The 24078-nt window shown below is 41.9% G+C and overlaps 1 protein-coding gene across 1 annotated transcript; it reads right to left on the bottom strand.

The window, feature by feature from the left end:
- LOC110432726 (vegetative cell wall protein gp1-like) lies at positions 3283-15430 on the bottom strand. Its single transcript, XM_021453514.1, has 2 exons — positions 15372-15430; positions 3283-3598 (listed from the first exon to the last, which is right to left on the bottom strand). The coding sequence occupies exons 1-2, from the start codon at positions 15428-15430 to the stop codon at positions 3283-3285; spliced, it is 375 nt and encodes a 124-aa protein (XP_021309189.1).

A 24078-nucleotide genomic window follows, 5' to 3' on the forward strand; every position in this document is an offset into this window, starting at 1 on the left:
ACACACATGCTCCTTTTAGTTGGTCAAATAAGTCATCTATTCTAGGCAGTGGGTACTTGTTTTTAATAGTGACTTCATTTAATGACCGATAATCCACACACATCCTTCTAGTGCCATCTTTCTTATCAACAAAGATTACCGGTGCACCCCATGGTGAAGAACTAGGACGAATAAACCCTTTTTCTTGCAATTCCTTAAGCTGTTTCTTAAGTTCCTCTAATTCATTTACCCCCATTCTATATGGTCTTTTTGCTATGGGTGCAGTTCCGGGTAAAAGCTCAATAAGAAATTCAATGTCTCGGTCTGGTGGCATACCTGGCAACTCATCCGGGAAAACATCGGGGAACTCGTCCACCACCTGGTCTTCTTGATTACCACCACTCAACTGATTCACTGTAGCAGTCGGCTGAGGCTGCACTGCCACATCCACACTTATTCTATCCCCACCTGGTGATGTCACCACCACAGCCCTCTCCTGACACTGTATTACTGCCCCATGCTGCTTCATCCAATCCATACCAAGTATGTGGTCAATTCCCATGGTTCTTAGCACAATAGGTTTCACCTTGAAATCTACCCCCCTTAGAGATATACTAGTGGAGGGGCTCCAGTAATTAGCTGGCATGGTGCCTCCCGGTGAATTTACTAGCATGGAATTTTTCAGTGCACAAAGTGGGATGCTATGCACTCTAACAAAAGCTTGGGAGATAAAAGAATGTGAAGCACCAGAATCAAACAGTACTGTAGCGGGGATGGAGTTGATGTTGAACGTACCCATCATAACCTCAGGTGCTTCCTGAGCTGTGTCAGCGGACACATGGTTCACTTTCCCAGAGAACAGAGGTCGAGCAGGCCTCTGATTGTTGTTCTGGTTTTGCTGGGCTGGTGGATTCTGCTTCTTGGGGCACTGGTAGGCATAGTGTCCCACCTCTCCGTAGCGGTAACAGGCATTGGGATTGCCGCTGGGTGCTGCACTCTTGCCAGGAGCATTATTGGGCACTCCTTGGCGTGGTGCCTGATTGCTGACCTGTTGCTGGGGGCGCTGCTCACTCTGATTGCCATACTGCTGTTGGGGGCGTTGTTGGTTTTGGTGATTGTGCTGCTGGTAGTACTGGGGACGCTGAGGAAACTGACCACGGTTCCACTGATTCTGTGGTCCTTGACTGCGCTGAGGGAATCCCTGCTGAGGGTACGCACGTGGGCGAGTGTTGCTGCCCGACGGCTGCCCCTGGAGCTTTCTCTTCTTTGCATCTATCTCCTTGCGCTTGTTGTCGATGACAATAGCGCGGTTCACCAATTCTTGGAAGCAAGGGTAGGTGTTGCTCATCAGCTGCAGCTGCAGTCCATCATACAGACCCTTCAGGAAGAGACGCTGCTTGTCAGAGTCCCTGGCCACCTCATATGGAGCATATCGTGACAGTTGTGCAAACTTTTCACGATACTCACTGACTGACATCGATCCCTGCTTGAGAGACCGAAACTCTTCTGCTTTTAGTTCTATCAGGCCCTCTGGAATATGATGGGACCTGAACCCTTCCGTAAACTCCTTCCAGGTGACTGGCGGAGCATTGTTCGGGCGTCCATATTGATAGACTCCCACCACTCCTGTGCAGGTCCTTGCAGCTGGCCTGATGCGTACAACACTTTCTCCAAGTCGCTACATTGGGCAATGTTCAGCTGCTTCTCGACTGCTTTTAACCAGTCGTCTGCCTCCAGTGGATCAGAGGCATGGGTGAACACCGGAGGACGTCCTTTCAAGAACTCCCCTCGCTTGTCACGGACTTGAACCGGCGGTGGTGCTGCTACTGGTTCATTGTTCATACGGTTCATCATGGCTTGCATCAGATTAGCTTGCATACCCATGAGCTGCTCGATAGTCATCGGCGGCGGTGGTGGTGGTGGATTCTCAGGTACACCACGTCCACGGCCACGACCACGGCCACGGCCACGTCCACGACCAGCGGCTGCACCTTCGGCGTCCATCTGCTTCCAACAAAGATTCACGGCTTTTAGTGATCTTCCAAAAAAATAATTATTCATCGCTTATAATGAATAAAAACAAGTCTAGCAGTTTTCTGGACAAGTTTCAAACTCAGCAGGTCAGTAATCTGTGCTTATCTCAGAATCTATAGATTCAAAAGTTACATGGTATACATCGTTGGAAAGGTTAGGAAATTCTCTACAAACTTTATTCAGACCACATTTACTGATTCCAACAGTAACATAATCAAAATTCTGATTCATCAGGTTCTGCTCTGGTTCTCAGTCTGCGCAGGTACAGCAGATTAAAACGGACATATCTCATAGATCCGAACAGATAATGAGGTGATTCCAGTTGGAGATGAAAGATATACCAGTCTAGTTTTCACCATAAAAATTTCGTAATTTTTGACTGAACCAATAATGAGATACTGAATAAACATCCCAGACCGCTCCAGAAACAGCATGACTGAGACAGATAAAGTAACCCAACCTCGAATTTAAACAACATTTACTTCTAGAATTAAGGTTTAGAAACATGCTGACAGGCCCACATGTTTCCACAATCAAACAAAACTCCAAATCATAAATGTTCATCAACACAAACAGCAACTCACTAAAGCTCACATGCCACACATTACCGAAATACTCGTGCTAGCGTCAATCTAGAAAGTACTGGGAAATCTAAGGAGCTCTATCTTGGAGAACGAACTTGCGGGGCTTCTTCTTGTAAATGGGTGGCTGTCCAAGCTGACCACGCAGCTCATCCACCTGACGCTGGAGGCGCTTCCCCGCCTGCTGAGCAACACGCAGCTCCTGTCTCAGTGCCCCATTCATCTCCTGAATGGCACTGACGTGTCTCACAGTCGTATCCAGGGTAGGGTCGCCGGCAGGAGGTGCCAGGACATGCCATGTCTTGCCATCTGGGTCGTTGCGGGGAAGGAACCGGTACCTGTCCTCCTGCATGGCCTCAAAACGGCGGCCATGGTAGTGAAAGTACGCGGCCTGAGCTGCATCCTCCATGCTCTCGTAGGCGGAAGCACGTCTAACCATGCTCTCGTGGATGGACTCCACCTCGTCCGAGTTGTCGACGTTGTTTCGAGCTGTGATGATCACCTCGGCCTTCCAGTAGGTGTTCTCCAACTGGTGCTTGTGCTCCGAGCAAAGGTAGCGGACGGTGGCGGCAAACTCCGGGTAATAGCTCGCCAACACACCCGTGAGCAGAGTGTGGTAGTGAGCGTCCTCGTCCGCCTCCATGAACTTGTTCCTGGAGGTCCATCCCATCTCCGGAACAACCTGAGGCTACTGAGGCGTCGGTGCTGAACCCGTCGACGCGTGGGGTGCAGGCGAAGGTGGTGCAGGTGCAGGTGGTGCAGGTGCAGGTGGTGCAGGCGCAGGTGGAACTGGAGCGGCAGCCTGCGGAATCGGTACCGCCACTGGTGTAGGAGCTGAAGGTGTAGGCGTAGGGGACCCCGTGTCCATAGGCGACGACCTCGGGCTCTGGTACAGGTACTGGTGCTGGCACAGGTGCAGGTACTGGAGCTGGTGCTGGTGCAACTGGTGGAGCACGGGCGGCGACGAAGAGGGCGCGATACGCGGCTGCGCTGCGACGAGGCATCTATAAATTTTGTTTTAAGAATTAGAATCGATATGTTTATATAAATAGAACATTGGGTAAGAATATAAACTTTTAATAAAATAACAAGAAAGTAAAGTGAGCAGTGAAATAAATAAAGCGAAAATAAAAACCCTAAAATCGACTGTTTCTACCTAGGTTTGCGTCCTACAGTCAGCCTTGCTTTGATACCAATTTGTCACACCCAAATTTAAGGATAAATTTGAGTACAATAATCTCATGTGCGCCCCAGAAATAGTCGCGCACACAAGTCGACAAATTACAAATGTATCATCACAAGTGTCTTACAAAACGTTATTACAACACAAATATATCAAAGTCTGCGACAAACGGAAAATAAACTCATAACTAACTATGGTAAGATAACTCCAACACAGGGACGACCGACTGGGGAATCGCCAACCTAGAAGTCCTCAGGGAATTCCTCATAGTAGCTGTCATCTGTTACCCATCCGGGATTTTGTCCAAAAAGAAAGATAAAGACAAGCGTGAGTACATCTAGTACTCCGCAAGCATAACATAGGATATTATGCGGCTCAAAGAGGTCAGACACTGGCTACTGCAGTTAGCATTTTAATTGGTCAATATTTTAATCCTATTTAATCATCAATTATGCTTAAGCTCCCGATTAGCCCAAATGAGCACATGATAATAACAACGTTAACCTTCACGGCTAACACCATCACCATCACGGTTAAACCACATTAATCATCACGATCAATGTGTCAGATTTTCATAAGTTATTTCCCATAACCATCCACACCCAACTATTCCGTAAGGGTCCAAGGCCGCTCATGTCCGAGAGCACGGCTAGTATACCAGTTTGATCAAACTCTGCGCAAAGGTGTGCACTTTTCCTGTAAGTCGTGTTACCCATATGCCCGGGGTTTGCAAGACCCACTAACACTGCCAAGGTGAGCGGGCAAGGAACACTATGAAGCCTTCCATAGGCCACGTCTAACCAGCTAGGGCCGCGAGGTTTCCTCGGCAGGCAGATATAGAGAACTCCCCTTTCCTATGGCACATTTCCATCACGGCTATACACATAGGAACAGAAGCAGTTCTATACCCAAAGTGGCAAGCCCCTCTTGCGCCCTTTCGGGTAGCCTCTAACCAGCTAGATGAGATCCTATTACTGAGCTAAAGTTAGAGCCATATAACCATCACGGTTGCACTGTAAGTCCCGGATAGTCGCTTACAGAGAAGTCCTTAAGGAGGGTCTAGGTCAACTCGACCGAAGTCAATTGCACCATAGCCCTTTTCCCAACATTTATCATCATACTCATTAAAGTCAGAGTGATAGTAAATTCTCAATTAATTAAAGCACTAGCAAAGCTACCCACATGCATTCTACCCATAGGTGTCATAAATATATAGTCAGGTAGCTAGGATGTCCTTAGGGTTACCAAATTAGACACATGCAGATGCGTAATTAATTAAGTGAATAGGTGTACAAGGGAAACCCATGTTATACTTGCCTTCAGTGAAGGGGAACTGCTGCTGGTCCTGCTGCTCCTCGTAGTAAAATGGATCACCCACGAACACGTCACCGTCTGCGCTCGATCGGTACCACACAACAACACGCATCCAGGTTCATTCATACAAGCAAACAATCATTTAATTAGAATAGTACACCAACAGATCAAAATGAAATAAAATACTTAAAAACAGAACCTATGATTCACTACGATCACATTGGTACGAAGATCACGAAAATCGGAGCTAAAACGACCAAGTTACGACTTTCCGGCGATTTCCTATAGGCAATTAATTAATTAAACCTAACCCTGAAAATAAAAAGTTTCAAACTACAGAAACAGTGGTACTATCATGTAGAGAATTTAATTACAAATCTAACGCAATTTGAACGGGTCAAATCGGAGCTATAACGAATATTTTATGACCAAAACAAGTTCAGTGGCAATTCTGTAATTTCCTGAAAGCGTATTTTGACCTAACCGACGGATAATACGTTTTCTAAAAGAGAAAACGTATTTTACTCGATGGCGCTAAGGACTGCGGCCGAATTTGGAAAACTGGGAGGGGCTCTTTAAACAAATTTTCCCCCGAAGGGGTATTGGGCGTCTCTGGCCGTCCGATTTGAAATGGACGGCCAGGATTAGATCCTGAGGGGGGGGGGAAAGGGGAGAGGAGAGGGGCCGGCCGCCGGAGGGGAAGGGGACGGCGGCGGCGCCGCCATGGCCGACGAGGCGGAGGTCGCCGAAGAAGTTCGCGAGAGGGCTACAGGCCGTGGTTTTCTGATCCGAAAGCTTCTAGAGAAAGAGGAGGTTGAGGGGAACTCGCTCCCGGCCTCGGCGCGACCGGGGAGAGCCCGCGCGGCCCGCTCCATGGCCGGCGGCCATGGAGCTCGCCGGAGCTCACGGAAACCGGCCCTAGAGAGCACTGCAACGCTCGGGAGAAAGCCGAAAAGGTAGAGGAGGACGAGGCGCGCTCACCGACACGAAGAAGGAGGACGAAAACGGCTCGGACGGCGGACTTCGATCGGAGGTCGCGGCGGCGGCTTCTCTCTGCGCGAGTACGGACGGAAACAGAAACGAGGAGAGGAAAACTGGCGAGGAGAAGAGGACGCGCGGCTCGCAGTCCACTACTTATCCAAGCGCGGGGAAGAGGGGAGGAGTCGTGGGGAGCGGGGGCGCGGGCTTGCGGCCGGACGGTTTCCAAACCGAGAGAGAGAGAGGAAAGAGCGGGGCGTCGGTTGGGAGAAGAGGGAGCTGACAGGCGGGCCCGGCCTGTCAGCGGGGGAGAGAGAGGGGAAGGGGGGAGGGCGGCTGGGCCGCGGCCCAGGAAGGAGATGGGCGCGCGGGGGGGGGGGGGGGTTTGGACCGAAAGGCCGAAATGGAGAGAAAGGGGAGAAAGAAATTCCTTTTCCTTTTCTTTTTCTCAAACAAATTTTCAATGCATTTACCAAATGGATTTTTAATCAATTTGACATTTGTTTTCAAGACACTCATCACATAAAAGAATGCTCCAGCATGAATGCAACATAAAGTTTTCTCTAAGCTTATATTAAATTTTAATTTCTCCAAATTTATTTATTTTCCTATAGTGAAAAATGCTCACAAAATAAATTCATTTAAATTCATTTCATATATTTAAAAGAAACAAAATTTTTGGGTGTTACAGTGACATTTCCGAGTTACCTTTGTATCCCATATCTTGTTAGCAGGACGGGTAGGTTTATAGGTGCGGGTCGAACATCCTTTGTGGTGTCTAGATTCCGTAAGCCTCCCCAATAGAACAGTAGATCATCCTTACTAAGGTTAGAACGAGACTACGGTTGCAGTCTTCTCTATACATCACTCACATCGAGAAACATTCTTTGTAGCCTAAAGGGATAGTAGCAATAGATTTGGTTAGTCAGATGCACCCTTTCTCCCAGTGGTAAAAATATAAATACGATACTCTGGAAAACCTTCCGGGTGAAATGCTCACCGATATCCGTGCGCTTGCGGATCATTTCCTTATTGCGTTACCCAATATCAACAAGCATTTCTGGCGCCGTTGCCGGGGAGAAAGACGGTTTGCTGAGATAACTTTGAGTCTTGCTATTATCTTGTATTATACTTTTATTCTTTTATTCTTTTATCTTTTTATTTTTTCTATCTTTATGGATAACTTAAATTCCATACCTATTATTGAACTCTTTGCACCTTCGGAGACCAGCCATAGACCATGGGAGTCAACAAGTCCTGCCCCTAATTATGATTTGTGTTCGGAGTTGATTGCAATAGGTCAAAACCAACCCTTTTCTATAGCCGAGGTCCTATCTTTTAATCAAGAAGATAATGCACTTTTAGCTACACCTAGGGAATCTGTTAATGTTTTTATAAATTCTGGTTTAGACCTAGCCCTACAAGACCATGTTTTTCCTAAATATTTTCACATTGGTCTTAATCATATAACCTTTGGTAGAGTCCTTCTTTCTTTATCTATTAGTAAAGGAAGGTATGTCTTCATTCGTGGACATCCTTCTTGTACTAGTCTTCATAGAAAAATCCTAGAGATAGAGAAGGAATCATCTCCCAGACAAGGAAATGAAGTTTCCATAGCCGATTTCCAAACATTCCAATCCCATGATTCGGCTATCCAACCCATCCTTGAGCTTAATAATTTCTACTACGCTCTTTCTCTTGAACCTCCCGATAATCCTATGAATCTCTCTAGACATCCCATGTATAAGAGTCACCAAGACCACAAGGAGGATCGAGAAGAGCAACATCAATGGCTAGAGGGCATTAAAAATCCATGTGCTATCACCATTGAATGGATGGATAAAACAAACTTGAGAGACAATCCTAGAGGAATTTTAAGCATTCGTAAAGAATCATCCTTGGAGTTTGAGAATGAGAGAAACAATAGTGAGCATGGAAGTTATTTCATAAATACCTTACCAAGTCCTTGCTCATATAAAACATCTCCCCAATCAATTGGTCTCTCCATCCTTACCACATTTGAGATCTCCAACCCCCTCTTCCTTTCTATTTATAAAAACTTTAAAAGGGCGGTTGTCGATGCATATGTCTATAATAAATATTGCAGATCTCGTTGAGTTGATCTTGATATAGGTCAGCGTCGGAGGGGAAACCACTTCACCAACATAACTTGATGGTTTTCCAAGGATAAGCTTAGCGTCCTTAAACAAGCACTTATCAGATTGTAACATGAACTTTTAATTATTTGCAACATTGCCTTGTGTATTGAGCATATTGAGATAATTGTAGAAATATTCCTTCAGGTATTCTTGCCACTAACCTTTTTAGGATTGGAGCAAGAAGATCGGATGAATGACAAGCACAAGGTATGTCCAACCAACCATCATACAACATTGAATTAAATTCATCCAAAACTTGAATTTCGCAAAAATTCAAGCTTGGGGGAGTACTTTACATAAAAACATCCTTTGCCATGTTGCTATGTTGGTTGTCCTTACCTTTGAGACATGCTCAATTTGTTAAATACTAATCACACTACTTCATCTCCACTTGAGTAGATCTCTATAAATGCTGTCATGCTACCTTTGTCTATTTACTAGCAAGTGTTGGTTTGGAAGTACTCGACATACTTCCATTGGCATTTAAATTAAGCATGGTGCTTAGGTTAAATAGGCTTCCTTAATCTGATTAGACATGGAGTCTAGTTTGGTTACTGAACTAAAAACTGCTTGAGTAGATATTGGTATATTTTGTGGGACTAACCCCTGCAGGAAAACTTTCAATATCAATCTGGGAAGTCCTAAGATAAACTCACATTGGAGATGAAGAAAGTGACACATGAAGTTTAACAATTTGCACAAGAAAGACGTAGCTCATAAGAGATGATTCATGGAGGGTGCCACAAACACAATGCACAACCGCTAAGAAAGGAAAGATTCCACAAGGTGATACTATACCATCACTCTTCAAGTACACTTCGAGCAAAACCTGAAGGAGTTTTACAACTCCCAGACTCCACCAAGTGAAGGACCTAGATCTACAAGCACAAACACACTGAGCAGGATATTGCCAACACCGCACTTCGAACTGCTAGACAAACAAAGAACAGAGGTGACACCGTATCAAGAGGTGCAGATGTCTAGGTCCACACCTAATCAAATGATGCACCTAAAGGATGAAGACGGTGAGAAGTCTTGTCCAGAAGACATAAAACATTGGATCCTTGTCGGAGGAGGTCAAGATCGTCGACTCAAGTTGCCTTTCCTCATCAAGAAGGAGGACTCTGGTGTTACAAGCATCAAGTGCACAATCAATGGATACTCTTTTCAGAAGACACTCTACGACACAGGATCTGACGTCAACATAATGGCCGCAGTCACTTATCAGCTCCTGCATGGAACCATGCCTCTACAACCAACATACATTCAGCTCCAGATGACAGATCAGACATTCCGAAAGGTTGAAGGTCATTGATATGGGAGAAGACGAGTACGATCCACACATCATCCTTGGAAGACCGTTCCTCAAACACTATCAAAGCCATCATCTATATTGGAACCGGAGAAGTCCACATGCACTTCCCCTCTGAGAAGGTACGCCACTATTTTACTGACCCTAACTATATAGTTGAAAACTCTAAGCAGGTTAGGACAAGAAGAAGACGACGCAACCGCAACCAGAGGAGGTAAATTATCAAGAACGGATGGGTAGCTACGAAGGAGAAGTGATAAGGACTGAAGACATACAACTTGAACAGAACTGTCCTGAGCAGACCGTAGCACCGAGTCAGGTGTGGAGAGAGAAGATAGTTATATACGAAGAGAAGGCGCCGCCGGAATCACCGACTACGCCATCCAGCGAATCCCAGGACGACTGAGAAAAACAGAGAGTCCCGTTCGGAGGACTTAAAAACATCGAACGCCTTGCCAAGAGGTAAACTTGGTAGTTATCCTTTTCCATTCAATAGTTTGCTTAGTTAATCAGGTTCATGCTATCTTGAAAAGAAAATAAAAATGTTAAAAAAATAGTAAGCCCCATGTGAGTATGCTCATGGCATAAAACCCATAGGTACATTCACTGTGGTGGCATAAAATAAATATGTTTTAATCTTACAATAAAAATATAAAAATAATAAGTGCATGATCCTGCTAAATAAATAACATTTATTGAGGAGGCTCAATATGATAAAGGCTAGATATTTATGCTAACACTTAACCAGTTCCACAAAGCTTTGTTGTCTATTTGAGCTCCACAGAATTCAAGGATCAAAGAAGACTAGCAGACGGAGGACATCCTAATTACTGTCAGGGTGCTGCTGACGTTCAAATACACCTCCACCACCTGCTAGCTACATGAGAAGAAATTACGTTAAAATCCAGCTTGGGGGAGAGCACCCCCATTTATCCAGCTAAGTGTTTCTACTCGCGTTTATACTTTACTCAAATAATAAAGAGATGCATAATCATAAAAAACCCAAATAAAGATTTTGTGCTTTTATATATATATCTTTGCTTAGTTTGCTAAATAAATAAATAAATAAAGTTTGCTATCAACCCTCATGATAAACTCTCACATGGAAATGATGAATAGTTGCTCTGCCATGACTAGTTCTTAAAATTAAAATCTCTCTCAAGTTTAGGCATGACTGTTATGAAGTAATATTTGCTCTAAATCTGAACTTGTGGGAAGAGTACTTGATCTAAAGTCTAAGTTGTTAACGGATATGATATGGGAAGGTTGAGCTGTTGTTTATCTGTTCCTAGATATGCTAGAATTCTGGAGAATTTTATCTTTGAAAAAATCTTTAAAATATCACATGATGAGTTCCTGTATGATGAGAGTTTAAATTCCTACCACAGCCATATATACATGCTTATTAGACTTTGAGCCACACATTTACTTTTTACTGCTTATGAGCATTGAGTGTGGTCAAGCTGTGTAGACCCTTAGGAGCTTATCATGTGGTTAAAATCAAGATTCACTTGCACGTTCACTGATACATGCTACTTCTACTCCGGAAGTACCATCCACATATATCCACTCATTTCCATTTTCAAAACCACCCAAAAGTATTCTACTCCTATCCGGGAGAGAATAGCCAAAAATATTTTCCTATCCCTGTTATTCCCTGTGAAATAAATGCTCCAGTTATTTTGGTTACTACCACTTGCTACATTCTTTCAGGAGATGAGTGCTCTAAAAAAAAGAAAAAAAAGGAAAAAAATAATAATACAAGGAAATAAAAAGGGGCAAGTGCCCGGAACCTCGAAGAAAAGAAAAAGTGAGACGAGAGGTAAAAATGGACAAGTGTCCGACAGTAGAATTAGGGGTACAAGATACCCACCTGAGAGGAAATAAAAAGAAAATATAGAGCATCTCATTCTCCTCAAAAAGCTTCAAAGTGCAAGAAAGGTATGTATCCCCTCAAAAGAGCAAATTTAGAATTAGACTTTCACCATTATTATCACCATCATCACCATACACCATTCATTCGCCACACATGCACATCTTGATTTGACTTATTGACTTGTTTCTCTTGATCCATGGTTTGACTATGCAATAAATGTCATGTAAGTATGTATTAGCTGTCTCCCACCTATGAGCTCCAGATATCAAAACCTTATTAGAGTAGGGAGAGAAAGCAATATCACTATGCCTCATACCACAAATACTACATACTTTGAGAGAAGGCATATACCATTACTGCCTTGGTAAGGATCCAGAAATACCACAAAAGAGAGATCTGAGAGAGTCATATAAGGAATCTCTGAGTTTTATTCGAAAATCTGCAAAAACTCCAGAGCTATAGCTGATCAAGAATAAGAGACATGGCGCTTGACTTGACCGTTCTATCTTTTAACTACTCAAGACACAAGTGACGGTTACAAGCCCCATGGTGAAAGGTAAAATGAGTAAGTTTTAAGTCTTAACAATTTATTCTAACTCAGAGATGAGATCTTGCTTGAATGCGTGTGTACTTTTAAGGTATGAAACCACTGTAGAAACTCTTGAGTTCATCCTTGCTCAGGGACGAGCAAGAGGTAAGCTTGGGGGAGTTGTTGACGGTCCTTAAGTATCAAATTTAATTATCAAATAAATAAAGAAAAGGATCCAAATGAAATCAACATCTAGACTTAGGGTTTTATCTGACAGAATTCCACGAGTTTTGGTGTTTGTCTATTTCTGCAGGGGGTTATCAAGAAATACGGAAGAAAGGCCCACATGTCGGGATTACATAGAGATATTAACATGCCGCGCAATTATCTTACATCTAGAAGACTCTAGAAGCTACGAGACCGAAGCGGAGACGAAACGAGGCCAGAGGCAGGGCGCCCGCCCTGTTCCCCTAGGCGCCCGCCCCCTCCCTGAGTCCAATCAGGACTCTGCTTCGTGGGAGATCTCCACCGACCTAAAGGATGAATCTAAACCATACAATCTATGTCAGTTTGATCCAATGGCCCATATTCACTTGAAGGGACTATAAAACCAGACCCCCTGGCCCCTGGAGGAGAAAGCCTCTCAACCCTAATTCATTGTTCTTCAAGGGAGAAGAAGCCTCTGATCAAGATTAGAGCCACCACATCAATTAGACATCTAGATTAGCATAGCTACATAGGATTAGAACTAGAAGGAGTCAATCTTCGATTGGTTTCCGGATCTGTCAAGAGGATTCTTGGTAATTCTCTAATTGTGCTTCTAATTGCTTTCTAATTATCTTTGTTCTTCAATATTATGAATATGACTTTGTTCTACTTCAATATATTGCTTATGACTTTGCTCTACTTGCTTATATTCAAGATTATATTGTTCTTAGTTTATCATAGTTATGTACTTGGCTTAGTTAGATTGGATCTATATACATGCTTAGGATCGTATAGCGTTTATCCATCGGATCCATGGGTAAATGATAGATATTGTGTAGGCGTGGTGCTTATACCGTATTTATCTGCGATTGTACCCAATATGCCAGATCGTGGGGTGGTTCGTGATAGTGACAGCTTCATTGATTCTTATATAGTCCCCCTCTCGTGTATTGGGCTGGCAGAGCAACATTATTACAGGGGAGTGATTGCTATGTTTCTCATTTACCTTGCTAATATCACTATGCATGGGCGTAGTCTTGTCTCGCAATGATTGCTAAGTATGCTTGCACTAATTATGATAATGCTAGACTATATAGTTGAGAATAACTTAGGGAATATTCTTGTAGTTCGTTCTAATACCATGCTAATGACTTTCTAGAGTATCTAATTGAGGTGCTTATCATATTTATTATGTGGCTAGATCAGACTAATTATCTTTGTCACTATTCATTACTTTATATATCTTTTATGTGACACTTATCCCTGTATGAAGAGTTAGATAAATGTTCTCAATTATACATGCAATGATACATACTCAATCTCATATTCTATTCTGTAATCAATATTGATGATTGTTAATCCCTTCCCAGTGGTAAAAATATAAATAACGACACCTGGAATACTTCCCGGTTAAAATGCTGCATCGGTATTAATCTGTGCGCTTGCAGATCCCATTCATTATTTATTTAGAAGAGCAATTGCATATTTCAATATCGCGTCTCTTATATCATGCTGGGGATGACAACTTGGCTTAAGTGGTGTGAGGGATAGGTTTGGCATTTTTGGCACCGTTACTAGATTTAGAGAACTTAGTCTACTTTTGGTAATGATGTTAAGAATACCCAATAAGCATTTTTGGCGCCGTTGCCGGGGAAGGTTCATTACTAATCGGGAATGGAATAAAGGATTTTGAGTTATCATTCGCATCACTAATATGATTGAGCTTATCTATTCTCTCATACAGTTTTACCCCGATATTTTTCTATTTTATCTTATGCAGGGGAATGTATGAATAGAAGACATCTTCTAGGAAATTTTGTTGACAATCCCGAAGCATTATTCAAGAAGACGAGAGCCAAGCTCAAGAAGAGATCATCAACACTTCAGCAAGAAGCTTCATCCAATCAAGAAGATCACCAGAACTTTTCTTCAGAGTTCGAAGCCATGGCAAACAAATCAATCCGCGAGTTCTCAGCTCTCACTACGGACAACATCCGCACTGGACCTGCTGCAGAGATCGACGGCAACTTTGAGCTCAAGCCTGGACTTATCAACATGGTGCAATCCAACCAGTTCTGTGGGAAGGCACACAAAGATGCTAGTGCTCATTTACAACACTTCCTGGAGATTTGCAACACATTCACCATATCAGGAGTTTCCAAAGATGCTATACTACTTCGCCTCTTCCCATTCTCACTGTTAGGAAGAGCGAAGCAGTGGTTCTACGCTACAAAGGAGAAGAATACTACGTGGGCACTCTGCTCAACAAACTTCTTGGCAAAGTTCTTTCCCATGGGCAAGACCAATGCTCTCCGTGGGAAGATTATAAGTTTTCAGCAACAAAATGATGAATCTGTTCCAGAAGCATGGGAGCGCTTCCAAGACTACATCCTAGAGTGTCCCCATCATGGAATGGAGAGTTGGCTACTGATGCAGACGTTTTATCATGGGCTCGGCAACAGTGCCCGAGAGACCATGGATGCTGCAGCTGGAGGAGCATTCTTATCACTTACTATACCACAAGCCACAGCTCTTGTGGAGAAGATGGCGTCCAATCAAAGCTGGAATGAAGAGAGGACCCAGACACGCAAGAGAGGTGGAGGTATGCATCAGCTCAAGGAGGTAGACATGCTGTCTGCAAAGCTAGACCTGCTCATGAAGAAGCTCGATGATAGAGCTGGAGATAAGAAGGAAGTTATGCACATCTACGACTCTCACATGACTTGTGAGGAGTGTGGAGACACTGGACACTCAGGCAATCACTGCCCTAAGATGCTTGAGGATGTGAACTACATCAACGACAACAACAACAACTACTACAACTGTCCTCAACAAAATCAAGGTTGGAATCAACAGAGGCCTAACTACTCAGGTAATTATCAAGGTAACAATTCTTTCAACAATAATAATAATTTTCCACCTTTGAGAGAGTTAGTGTCTAATCAAGGAAAGCTAATGGATAACCTATCTAAGAAATTAGCATCAAATGATAAAATGCTAGAAAATATAAATAATAGAATGGATAATTTCTCTACTGTCATCAAGAATCAAATTAGCTTTAATAAAATGATTGAATCCCAGTTAAATCAAATAGCTGCTGCTGTTCCTACTACTAACCCCGGTATACCATCACAACCGGAAGGATTAGAATCTGCAAATCTTGTAGACATGTTTGATGCAGGTAATTGGAGTAACCCCGTCACTGAATTCTCTACTGACCTTCTGCCGGTCAAGAGAGGAGATCCAAGACGCCCCGACATCCCGATCTCCATCGGCATGGTGGACGTCCCAGAAGCACTCTGTGACTTTGGCTCTAGCGTCAACATTATACCCAGGGTACTCTATGAAAAATTCTTTACATACCATGTGTTTGCAGTTTGCAGATCAGACGATAACTTTTCCAAAAGAAATAGTAAAGAACCTTTGTGTCCGAGTTTGTACCTTGTATGCCCTAGCAGACTTCGTAGTGGTAGAGACCGGAAACAATGAGAGAGCACCCATCATCTTAGGGAGGCCATTCTTGAACACCACGGGAGCTATCATCTACGCTAGAGCTGCCAAGATCAGTTTCTAAATCAAAGGGAGGAAGGAGACATTTTTATTCAAGAACAAGACTATACAAATTCCAGATCAATCCAGACGTGAGTCAACGAAGAGGACCAACAGGAGGAACAAGAATAAGCAAGTGTGGACCGAGTCAGCTAAGATGGTCACTGTAGTTCATGGAGGCCAAGATCAACAACTTAAGTCACCGCTTTTGACCAAGAAGGACGCCCCAGGAAAGCCAAGCATCTACTGCTCCATAAATGGATACAACTTCTACAAGGCAACTTGTGACACCGGATCGGGCGTCAACATAATGGCCGCAGTCACCTATCGGCTCTTGTTCGGAACCATGCCACTAAAACCAACATACATTCAGCTCCAGATGGCAGATCAGACATTTCGAGAAGTTAAAGGAACAGTAACTGATGTCCCAGTCAAAATAGACGATCACGTTGTCTACACAGACTTTCAAGTTATTGACATGGGAGAAGATGAATATGATCCACCCGTCATCCTTGGAAGACCGTTCCTCAGCACCGTTAAAGCAATTATCTACATTGGAACCGGAGAAGTCCATATGCACTTCCCCTCAGAGAAGGTACGCCGTTATTTTACTGACCTTAACTATATCATTGAAGAATCTAAGCAGGTAAGAAAGCGACGCAACCGCAACCAGAGGAGGCAGATCATCAAGGACGGATGGGCAGACTATGAAGGAGAAGTGATAAGGTCAGAAGACGTAGAGTTTAAACAGAATTATCCAGAGGAGATTGAAGCACCGAGTCAGGTATGGAAAATGAAGATAACTATACATGAAGAGGAGGCGCTGCCGGAAGTACCGACTACGCCACCCAACGAACCTCAGGACAATTGAGAAAATGGAGAGTCCCGTTCGGAGGACTTAAAAACACCGAACACCTTGCTGTTGACACTAGCTAACACCACTTAGATACTAGGTTGTCATCCCCAGCATGGTGCCAGAGTGTACAAAGGTATTTATAAATGTAAAGGCTCTCTAGAAAATAATCTATTCTATCCGCAAGCACACAGATAAAACACCTCATTGTAGCATTTCACCAGGATAAGTATTCCAGGTATCGTTATTTATAATTTTGCTCAAGGGATCTAAGATGAAATTAAATCAAGGGGGCAAAATCTATCAAGGCATAGACTAGAGATAAACTTGCAAGAACATGATTACTAATGAGAAACTCGTCACACAGTCACTTAGTTTAGCAGGAGGTAAACCATAAAGATAATGATAATGAATTATAAGTTCATGGGTAGATGACACAGCGATTAGAAAATAGACTACTCCTCATATATGTAGGTGATGTCGGATTAGCTAGAGCATGGATTCTAAGTTATCTACTAACTACTAAGTCATAATCTACTCTAGTTATCTACAAGATCATATATAGCATAAAAGACTCTTCATTCATGTATAAGGAACATTGATAAAGTAAATCAGAGCATCGCATGACTTACTCCACAATACCGGTTCTGCCTGTCCTATCAACGGAGGGTGGACTATATAAGAATCAACGAAGCTGTCACTATCGCGAACTACCACATGACCCGGCCAATAGGATACATTTGCAGATAAATAACATCTAAGCACCACGCTCACATGTGATCTATCACCTAACTCCCTCGCGTCAAGAGCTAAGCGCTTTGCAAACTTATACATAAACTCATTATCAATTAGAACTATATCAAATATAGAACTAGAGCAAACTAAGAACATAATAATTAGAGACATAATTCAATTAGAACAAAGAATTAGAGAAAGATATGAATAATACCAATCTTTATTACCGAAGATCCGAATCCAGAGCGTAGTGCTCTACTTCTCTAATTGCTATCTAATCAAACCTCTAAACTTGAAGGATTAGGGATTAGCTAATTCTAATTCTCTGTGGGAGAGAAGCTCTAAACCCTAACTTTGATGGCTACCTCTGAATAATGATTTCTCCTCTCCTCCTCCAGGGGCCAGGGGGTCTGGTTTTATAGTCCCCTCAAGTGAACGTGAGTCATTGGATCAAACCGACATAGATTGTATGGTTTAGATTGATCCTTTAGGTCGGTGGAGCGTAGTCCCGAAGCAGAGTCCTGATTGGACTCCTCGCCTGGGCGGGCGCCCAAGGGGGGTGGGCGGCCGCCCTGCCCCCGAGCCCGATTCCCTTCTCGTTTGTTCCCGTGGCTTCTGGACCCTTCTAGATTGAGGAAAATTGCGCGGCACGTAATTATCTCGTTGTAAACATGACATGTGGGCCTTCTCTCCATATTCTCTGATAACCCTCTGCAGAAATAGATAAACACCAAAGCTCGTGGAATTCTGTCAGATAAAACCCTAATTCTAGATATTTGTTTCATATTGATCCTTTTTCATGTTTATTTGATTATTAATTTTAGTACTTAAGGACCGTCAACACTTGCCAAGAGGAAAACTTGGTAGTTATCCTTTCCCTTTCAATTCTTTCAACTAGTTTACTTAGTTAATTAGGTTCGTACCATCCTAAAAAGAAAATAAAAATGTAAAAAACAGTAAGCCCCATGTGAGTAGACAAGTGGCATAAAACCCATAAGTACATTCACTGTGGTGGCATAAAAATAAAATAAAAATTTCTTTTCTGCTTTATAAAATAAAAATATAAAAACAGGGAGTAATATTTATTGAGGAGTCCCAACATGATAAAGGCTAGATATTTATGCTAACATTTAATCAGTTCCACAAAGCTTTGTTGTCTATTTAAGCTCCACAGAATTTAAGAATCAAGAAGACAAGCAGACGGAGGACATTCTGATCGCTGTCAGAATGCTGCTGACTTTCAAATACACCTCTGCCACCTGCTAGCTACATCAAGAGAAATTACGTCAAAATTCAGCTTGGGGGAGAGCACCCCCATTTATCTCGATAAGTATTCCTATATATCTATCTTTATACTTATATTATTTTAGAATATAAATATACATAACTATGAAAAACCAAATAAGGATTTTATGCTTATATATATATATGTCTTTTGCTTAGTGTGTTTAATAAATAAATAAAGTGGCTATGCTAATCTGTATCTAAATAAAATTTAAGCATGGATATGATGAATAGTTGCTCTGCCTAATTTGCACATTTTAAGTTCTCTCTCAAGTTTAGATATAACTGTTATAATTTAAAGCTTGCTCTAGACCTAAACTTGTGGGATGAAAACTTGATCTAAAGTCTAAGTTGTTAATGGATACAATATGGGAAGGTTGAGCTGCTGTTTATCTATTCCTAGAGATGCTAGAATTCTAGAGAATTTTATCTTTAAAAATCTTTAAAATATTACATGATGAGTTCCTGTATGATGAGAGTTTAAATTCCTACCACAGCCATATATACATGCTTGCTAGACTTTGAGCCACACATTTACTATTTACTGCTTATGAGCATTGAGTGTGGTCAAGCTGTGTAGACCCTTAGGAGCTTGTCATGTGGTTAAATCAAGATTCACTTGCACGTTCACTCATATATGCTACTTCTACTCCGGAAGTACCATCCACATATATCCATCCATTTCCATCTCCAGAACCACCTAAAAATATTCTACTCCTAATCCGGGAGAGAATAACCAAAAATATTTCTGTTTTTCCCCTATGAAATAAATGCTCAAGTTATCTTGTTACTACCACTTGCTATATTATCTCAAGAGATAAGTGTTCTAAAAAAAATACGAGGAAATAAAAAGGAGCAAGTGCTCGGAACCTCAAAAGAAAAGAAAAAGTGAGACGAGAGGTAAAAATGGACAAGTGTCCGACAGTAGAATTAGGGGTACAAGATACCCACCTGAGAGAAAAGAAAAAAAGAGCATCTCATTCTCCTCATAAAGTTTCAAAAAGCAAGGAAGGTATGTATCCCCTCAAAGAGCAAAGTAGAATTAGACTTCCACCACTATTGTTATCACCGTCATCACCATACACCATTCATTCGCCACACATGCACATCTTGATTTGACTTATTGATTTGTTTCTTTGGATCCATGGTTTGACTATACAATAAATGTCTCCCACCTATGAGCTCCAGATATTAAAGCCTTATTAAAGTAGGGTGAGAGAGAAGGCAATGTCACTATGCCTTATACCACAAATACCACATATCTTGAGAGAAGGCATATACCATCACTGCCTTGGTAAGGATCTAGAAATACCACAAAAGAGAGATATGAGAGAGTCATACAAGGAATTTCTGAGTTTTATTTGAAAATCTGCAAAAAACACCAGAGCTATAGCTAATCAAGAATAAGAGACATGGCACTTGACTAGACTGTTCTATCTTTTAACCACTCAAGACAGAAGTGACGGTTACAAGTCCCATGTTGAAGGTAAAGTAAGTAAGTTTTAAGTCTTGACAGTTTACTCTAACTCAGAGATGAAATCTTATTTAAAAGCATGTGTACCGTCAATTTTTAAAGATATTGCAACAACTTATGATCCATAGCTGAGTCTATCCTTGCTCAGGGACGAGCAAGAGGTAAGCTTGGGGGAGTTTGTTGACGGTCCTTAAGTATCAAATTTAATTATCAAATAAATAAAGAAAATGATCCAAATGAAATCAACATCTAGACTTAGAGTTTTATCTGACAGAATTCCAAGAGTTTTGGTGTTTGTCTATTTCTGCAGGGGGTTATCAGGAAATACGGAAGAAAGGCCCACACGTCGGGATTACATAGAGATATTAACGTGCCGTGCAATTATCCTACATCTAGAAGACTCCAGAAGCCACGAGACCGAAGCGGAGACGAAACGGGGCCAGAGGCAGGGCGCCCGCCCTGTTCCCCTGGGCGCCCGCCCCCTCCCTGAGTCCAATCAGGACTCTGCTTCGTGGGAGATCTGTCAAGAGGATTCTTGGTAATTCTCTAATTGTGCTTCTAATTGCTTTCTAATTATCTTTGTTCTTCAATATTATGAATATGACTTTGTTCTACTTCAATATATTGCTTATGACTTTGCTCTACTTGCTTATATTCAAGATTATATTGTTCTTAGTTTATCATAGTTATGTACTTGGCTTAGTTAGATTGGATCTATATACATGCTTAGGATCGTATAGCGTTTATCCATCGGATCCATGGGTAAATGATAGATATTGCGTAGGCGTGGTGCTTATACCGTATTTATCTGCGATTGTACCCAATATGCCAGATCGTGGGGTGGTTCGTGATAGTGACAGCTTCATTGATTCTTATATAGTCCCCCTCTCATGTATTGGGCTGGCAGAGCAACATTATTATAGGAGAGTGATTGCTATGTTTCTCATTTACCTTGCTAATATCACTATGCATGGGCGTAGTCTTGTCTCGCAATGATTGCTAAGTATGCTTGCACTAATTATGATAATGCTAGACTATATAGTTGAGAATAACTTAGGGAATATTCTTGTAGTTCGTTCTAATACCATGCTAATGACTTTCTAGAGTATCTAATTGAGGTGCTTATCATATTTATTATGTGGCTAGATCAGACTAATTATCTTTGTCACTATTCATTACTTCATATATCTTTTATGTGACACTTATCCCTGTATGAAGAGTTAGATAAATGTTCTCAATTATACATACAATGATACATACTCAATCTCATATTCTATTCTGTAATCAATATTGATGATTGTTAATCCCTTCCCAGTGGTAAAAATATAAATAACGATACCTGGAATACTTCTCGGTTAAAATGCTGCATCGGTATTAATCTGTGCGCTTGCAGATCCCATTCATTATTTATTTAGAAGAGCAATTGCATATTTTAATACCGCGTCTCTTATATCATGCTGGGGATGACAACTTGGCTTAAGTGGTGTGAGGGATAGGTTTGGCATTTTTGGCACCGTTACTAGATTTAGAGAACTTAGTCTACTTTTGGTAATGATATTAAGAATACCCAACAGCCACCACATTACTCGAATTGCCTCCGCTAGCCGCCTTGTGTGATCTCTCGCCGCCGCGCTAACCCTAGATAGGTTGTCAGCCGCTGTTATTTTGCCTGCTTCGCAGCCCTCCTTATATCATCAGGCGAATACCTACTCCTGTTAGTCATAGGGACGATTCATCCTGTGATCGGTGTTAGAGTTTAGGGACGCTTTGCCCTAACTGCCGCCGCCGCCGCCGACGCTGTGTTGTGCCTTTTGAAAAACATAACTTGAGATACCTTCGGTAAAACATACATAACTTTTCGCTCGTTTATCAAAAAAATCTGAAATTTTTATAGCAGCTTCTTGATATCATTTGGACCCGAGCCAAACTCACCTTTGGCTTGTTTGGTTTCAGCAAAATTGCTAAAATAATCAGGAAAATAAAGAAAAGAAATTGACAAGGGTTTTGCACGCTTTTCAAAGAACTTGCTCAATTTTTGTAGACCATATCTGACATCAGTTGCGGTGCCCATTTTTGTGGTTATATCTTTTGTGATCCTTGTTTAGAGAAAAATATAAAAAAAATAGTGAAAAAATAAAAAATCTTCATTCCTACTAGTGCCTTTTGGGAAAATCTAGGAAAAATCAAGATAAAAGAAAAATCTGCTCTATTGCTTGTTTGCTGAGTTTCTTCCATCATACTTTGTTTCATCTTGTTGCGCTACGTCTAGACACGTCTTAGCCCGTAATTATGATTTGTTCTTTGAATACTTATTGAACTTAGCTAACTCTGTATTCGAATATTGCTAATCCTTGCTACTTACATTATGCATGTCATATACTTCTGTCAGCACAGGTTCATCTTGCAACTATTTACCCACGCTCAACAACAGATTACTTTGCTAATTGGTTTTACTCCTGTTTGGCTTTGGTAAGAACACTTGTAAGACGATGGTAAGCCGCTTTCTGATTTTGTATTCCACTTTTACCACCATCACCACCACTTGGTTTCTTTTAGTTGATAGGGATAATTCTTTGCTATTTTTTTCCTATTTTTTAAGCATGACAGGATCTCCGATGGATTTCAATCATTGTGTGTCTAAGGGTGAACTTACAGTGTTTATCACTGAACAATGCAATCTTATGACCGAGCTGACACGCAATGTGAACAATCTGGTCACCCGCATTGAACAGATTGAGCAACACCCTCAATCTCATCATGGTGATGATGAAGATGCAGATGGAGATCTTTCTGATCCTAAAGATATGGACGGTGACAGTGATGCACGTAACCGTCGCTGCTACAACTTCAATCATCGCGGTATGGGAGGTAATAACCATGGTAATAATGATCCCTTTGCAAAAATTAAATTTAGCCTACCTCCTTTTGCTGGTAATGTTGATCCTAAGGCATATTTAGATTGGGAGCTTGCTGTTCAACAAAAGTTTGATTCTCATAATGTGCCTGCTGAGCATAGAGTTAGACTTGCTACTAGTGAGTTTACTAATTTTGCTTTGTTTTGGTGGAGTGATCTTTGCAATACTAATAATGCTGCTGCTGTGCCTTAAACTTGGAATGCTTTAAAACAACATATGAAATCTCGTTTTATTCCTCCTTATTATCAACGTGATTTACGTCTTAAACTGCAAACTTTAAAACAAGGAGATAAAAGCGTAGAAGCATACTATCAAGAATTGCTTATTGGTTTAGCACTTTGTGGTGTACATGAATATGATGCTGATGCTAGTGCTAGATGCTTTGGTGGTTTAAATCATGATATCTAGAACATTCTTGATTAGAAAGAATGACGTAATTTTTCCCAATTGTATCATCTTGCTATAAAGGCAGAACGTAAAGTACGGGGACGCAAGCAACACCAGACTTTTAGGTCTAATAATGGGAGAAATTTTCAGTAGCGTTCCGAGCCAGAGACGCTCACACCTGCATTTTCTTCAAGGGTAAGTAAATTGTCTAATATGCAGCCCCCACAGCTGAAGAAAGGTGCCACTCCGGGTGCTTCCACTAGTTCCTCCTCGCCCAGCGCTAAAATCATTTACCATCGATGCAAAGGCATGAGACATGTCATGAAGGATCATGAAGGATTGCTCCAGTCGTCGCGCTTTCATTGCTGCAGATCTGACTGAGGGCGATCAAGACACGGAGACCATCACCATTGACTCCGTTACTGCCTCCGCAGGCTATCCTAGCCTTCGTGTGCAGCGTGTGTTGAGTTCACGTGTGGTACATGAAGAAGATAAGCAGATCCAGCGTCAGAATTTGTTCCACATATATCTTATTGTGCAGGGTTGTCGTGTTCTCACCATCATTGATAGCGGGAGTTGCAACAACTTGGTGAGTTCAGATTTGGTTGAGAAGCTTGGCTTAACCACACGACAACATTCATATCCATATAAACTTCAATGGTTCAATAATAGTGATAAAACTAAGGTAACTAAATCAGCCCGCATTAGTTTCTTCACAGGTTGTTATCA

Source organism: Sorghum bicolor, chromosome 2 (genome assembly GCF_000003195.3).
Source record: "Sorghum bicolor cultivar BTx623 chromosome 2, Sorghum_bicolor_NCBIv3, whole genome shotgun sequence".
NCBI lineage: Eukaryota > Viridiplantae > Streptophyta > Magnoliopsida > Poales > Poaceae > Sorghum > Sorghum bicolor.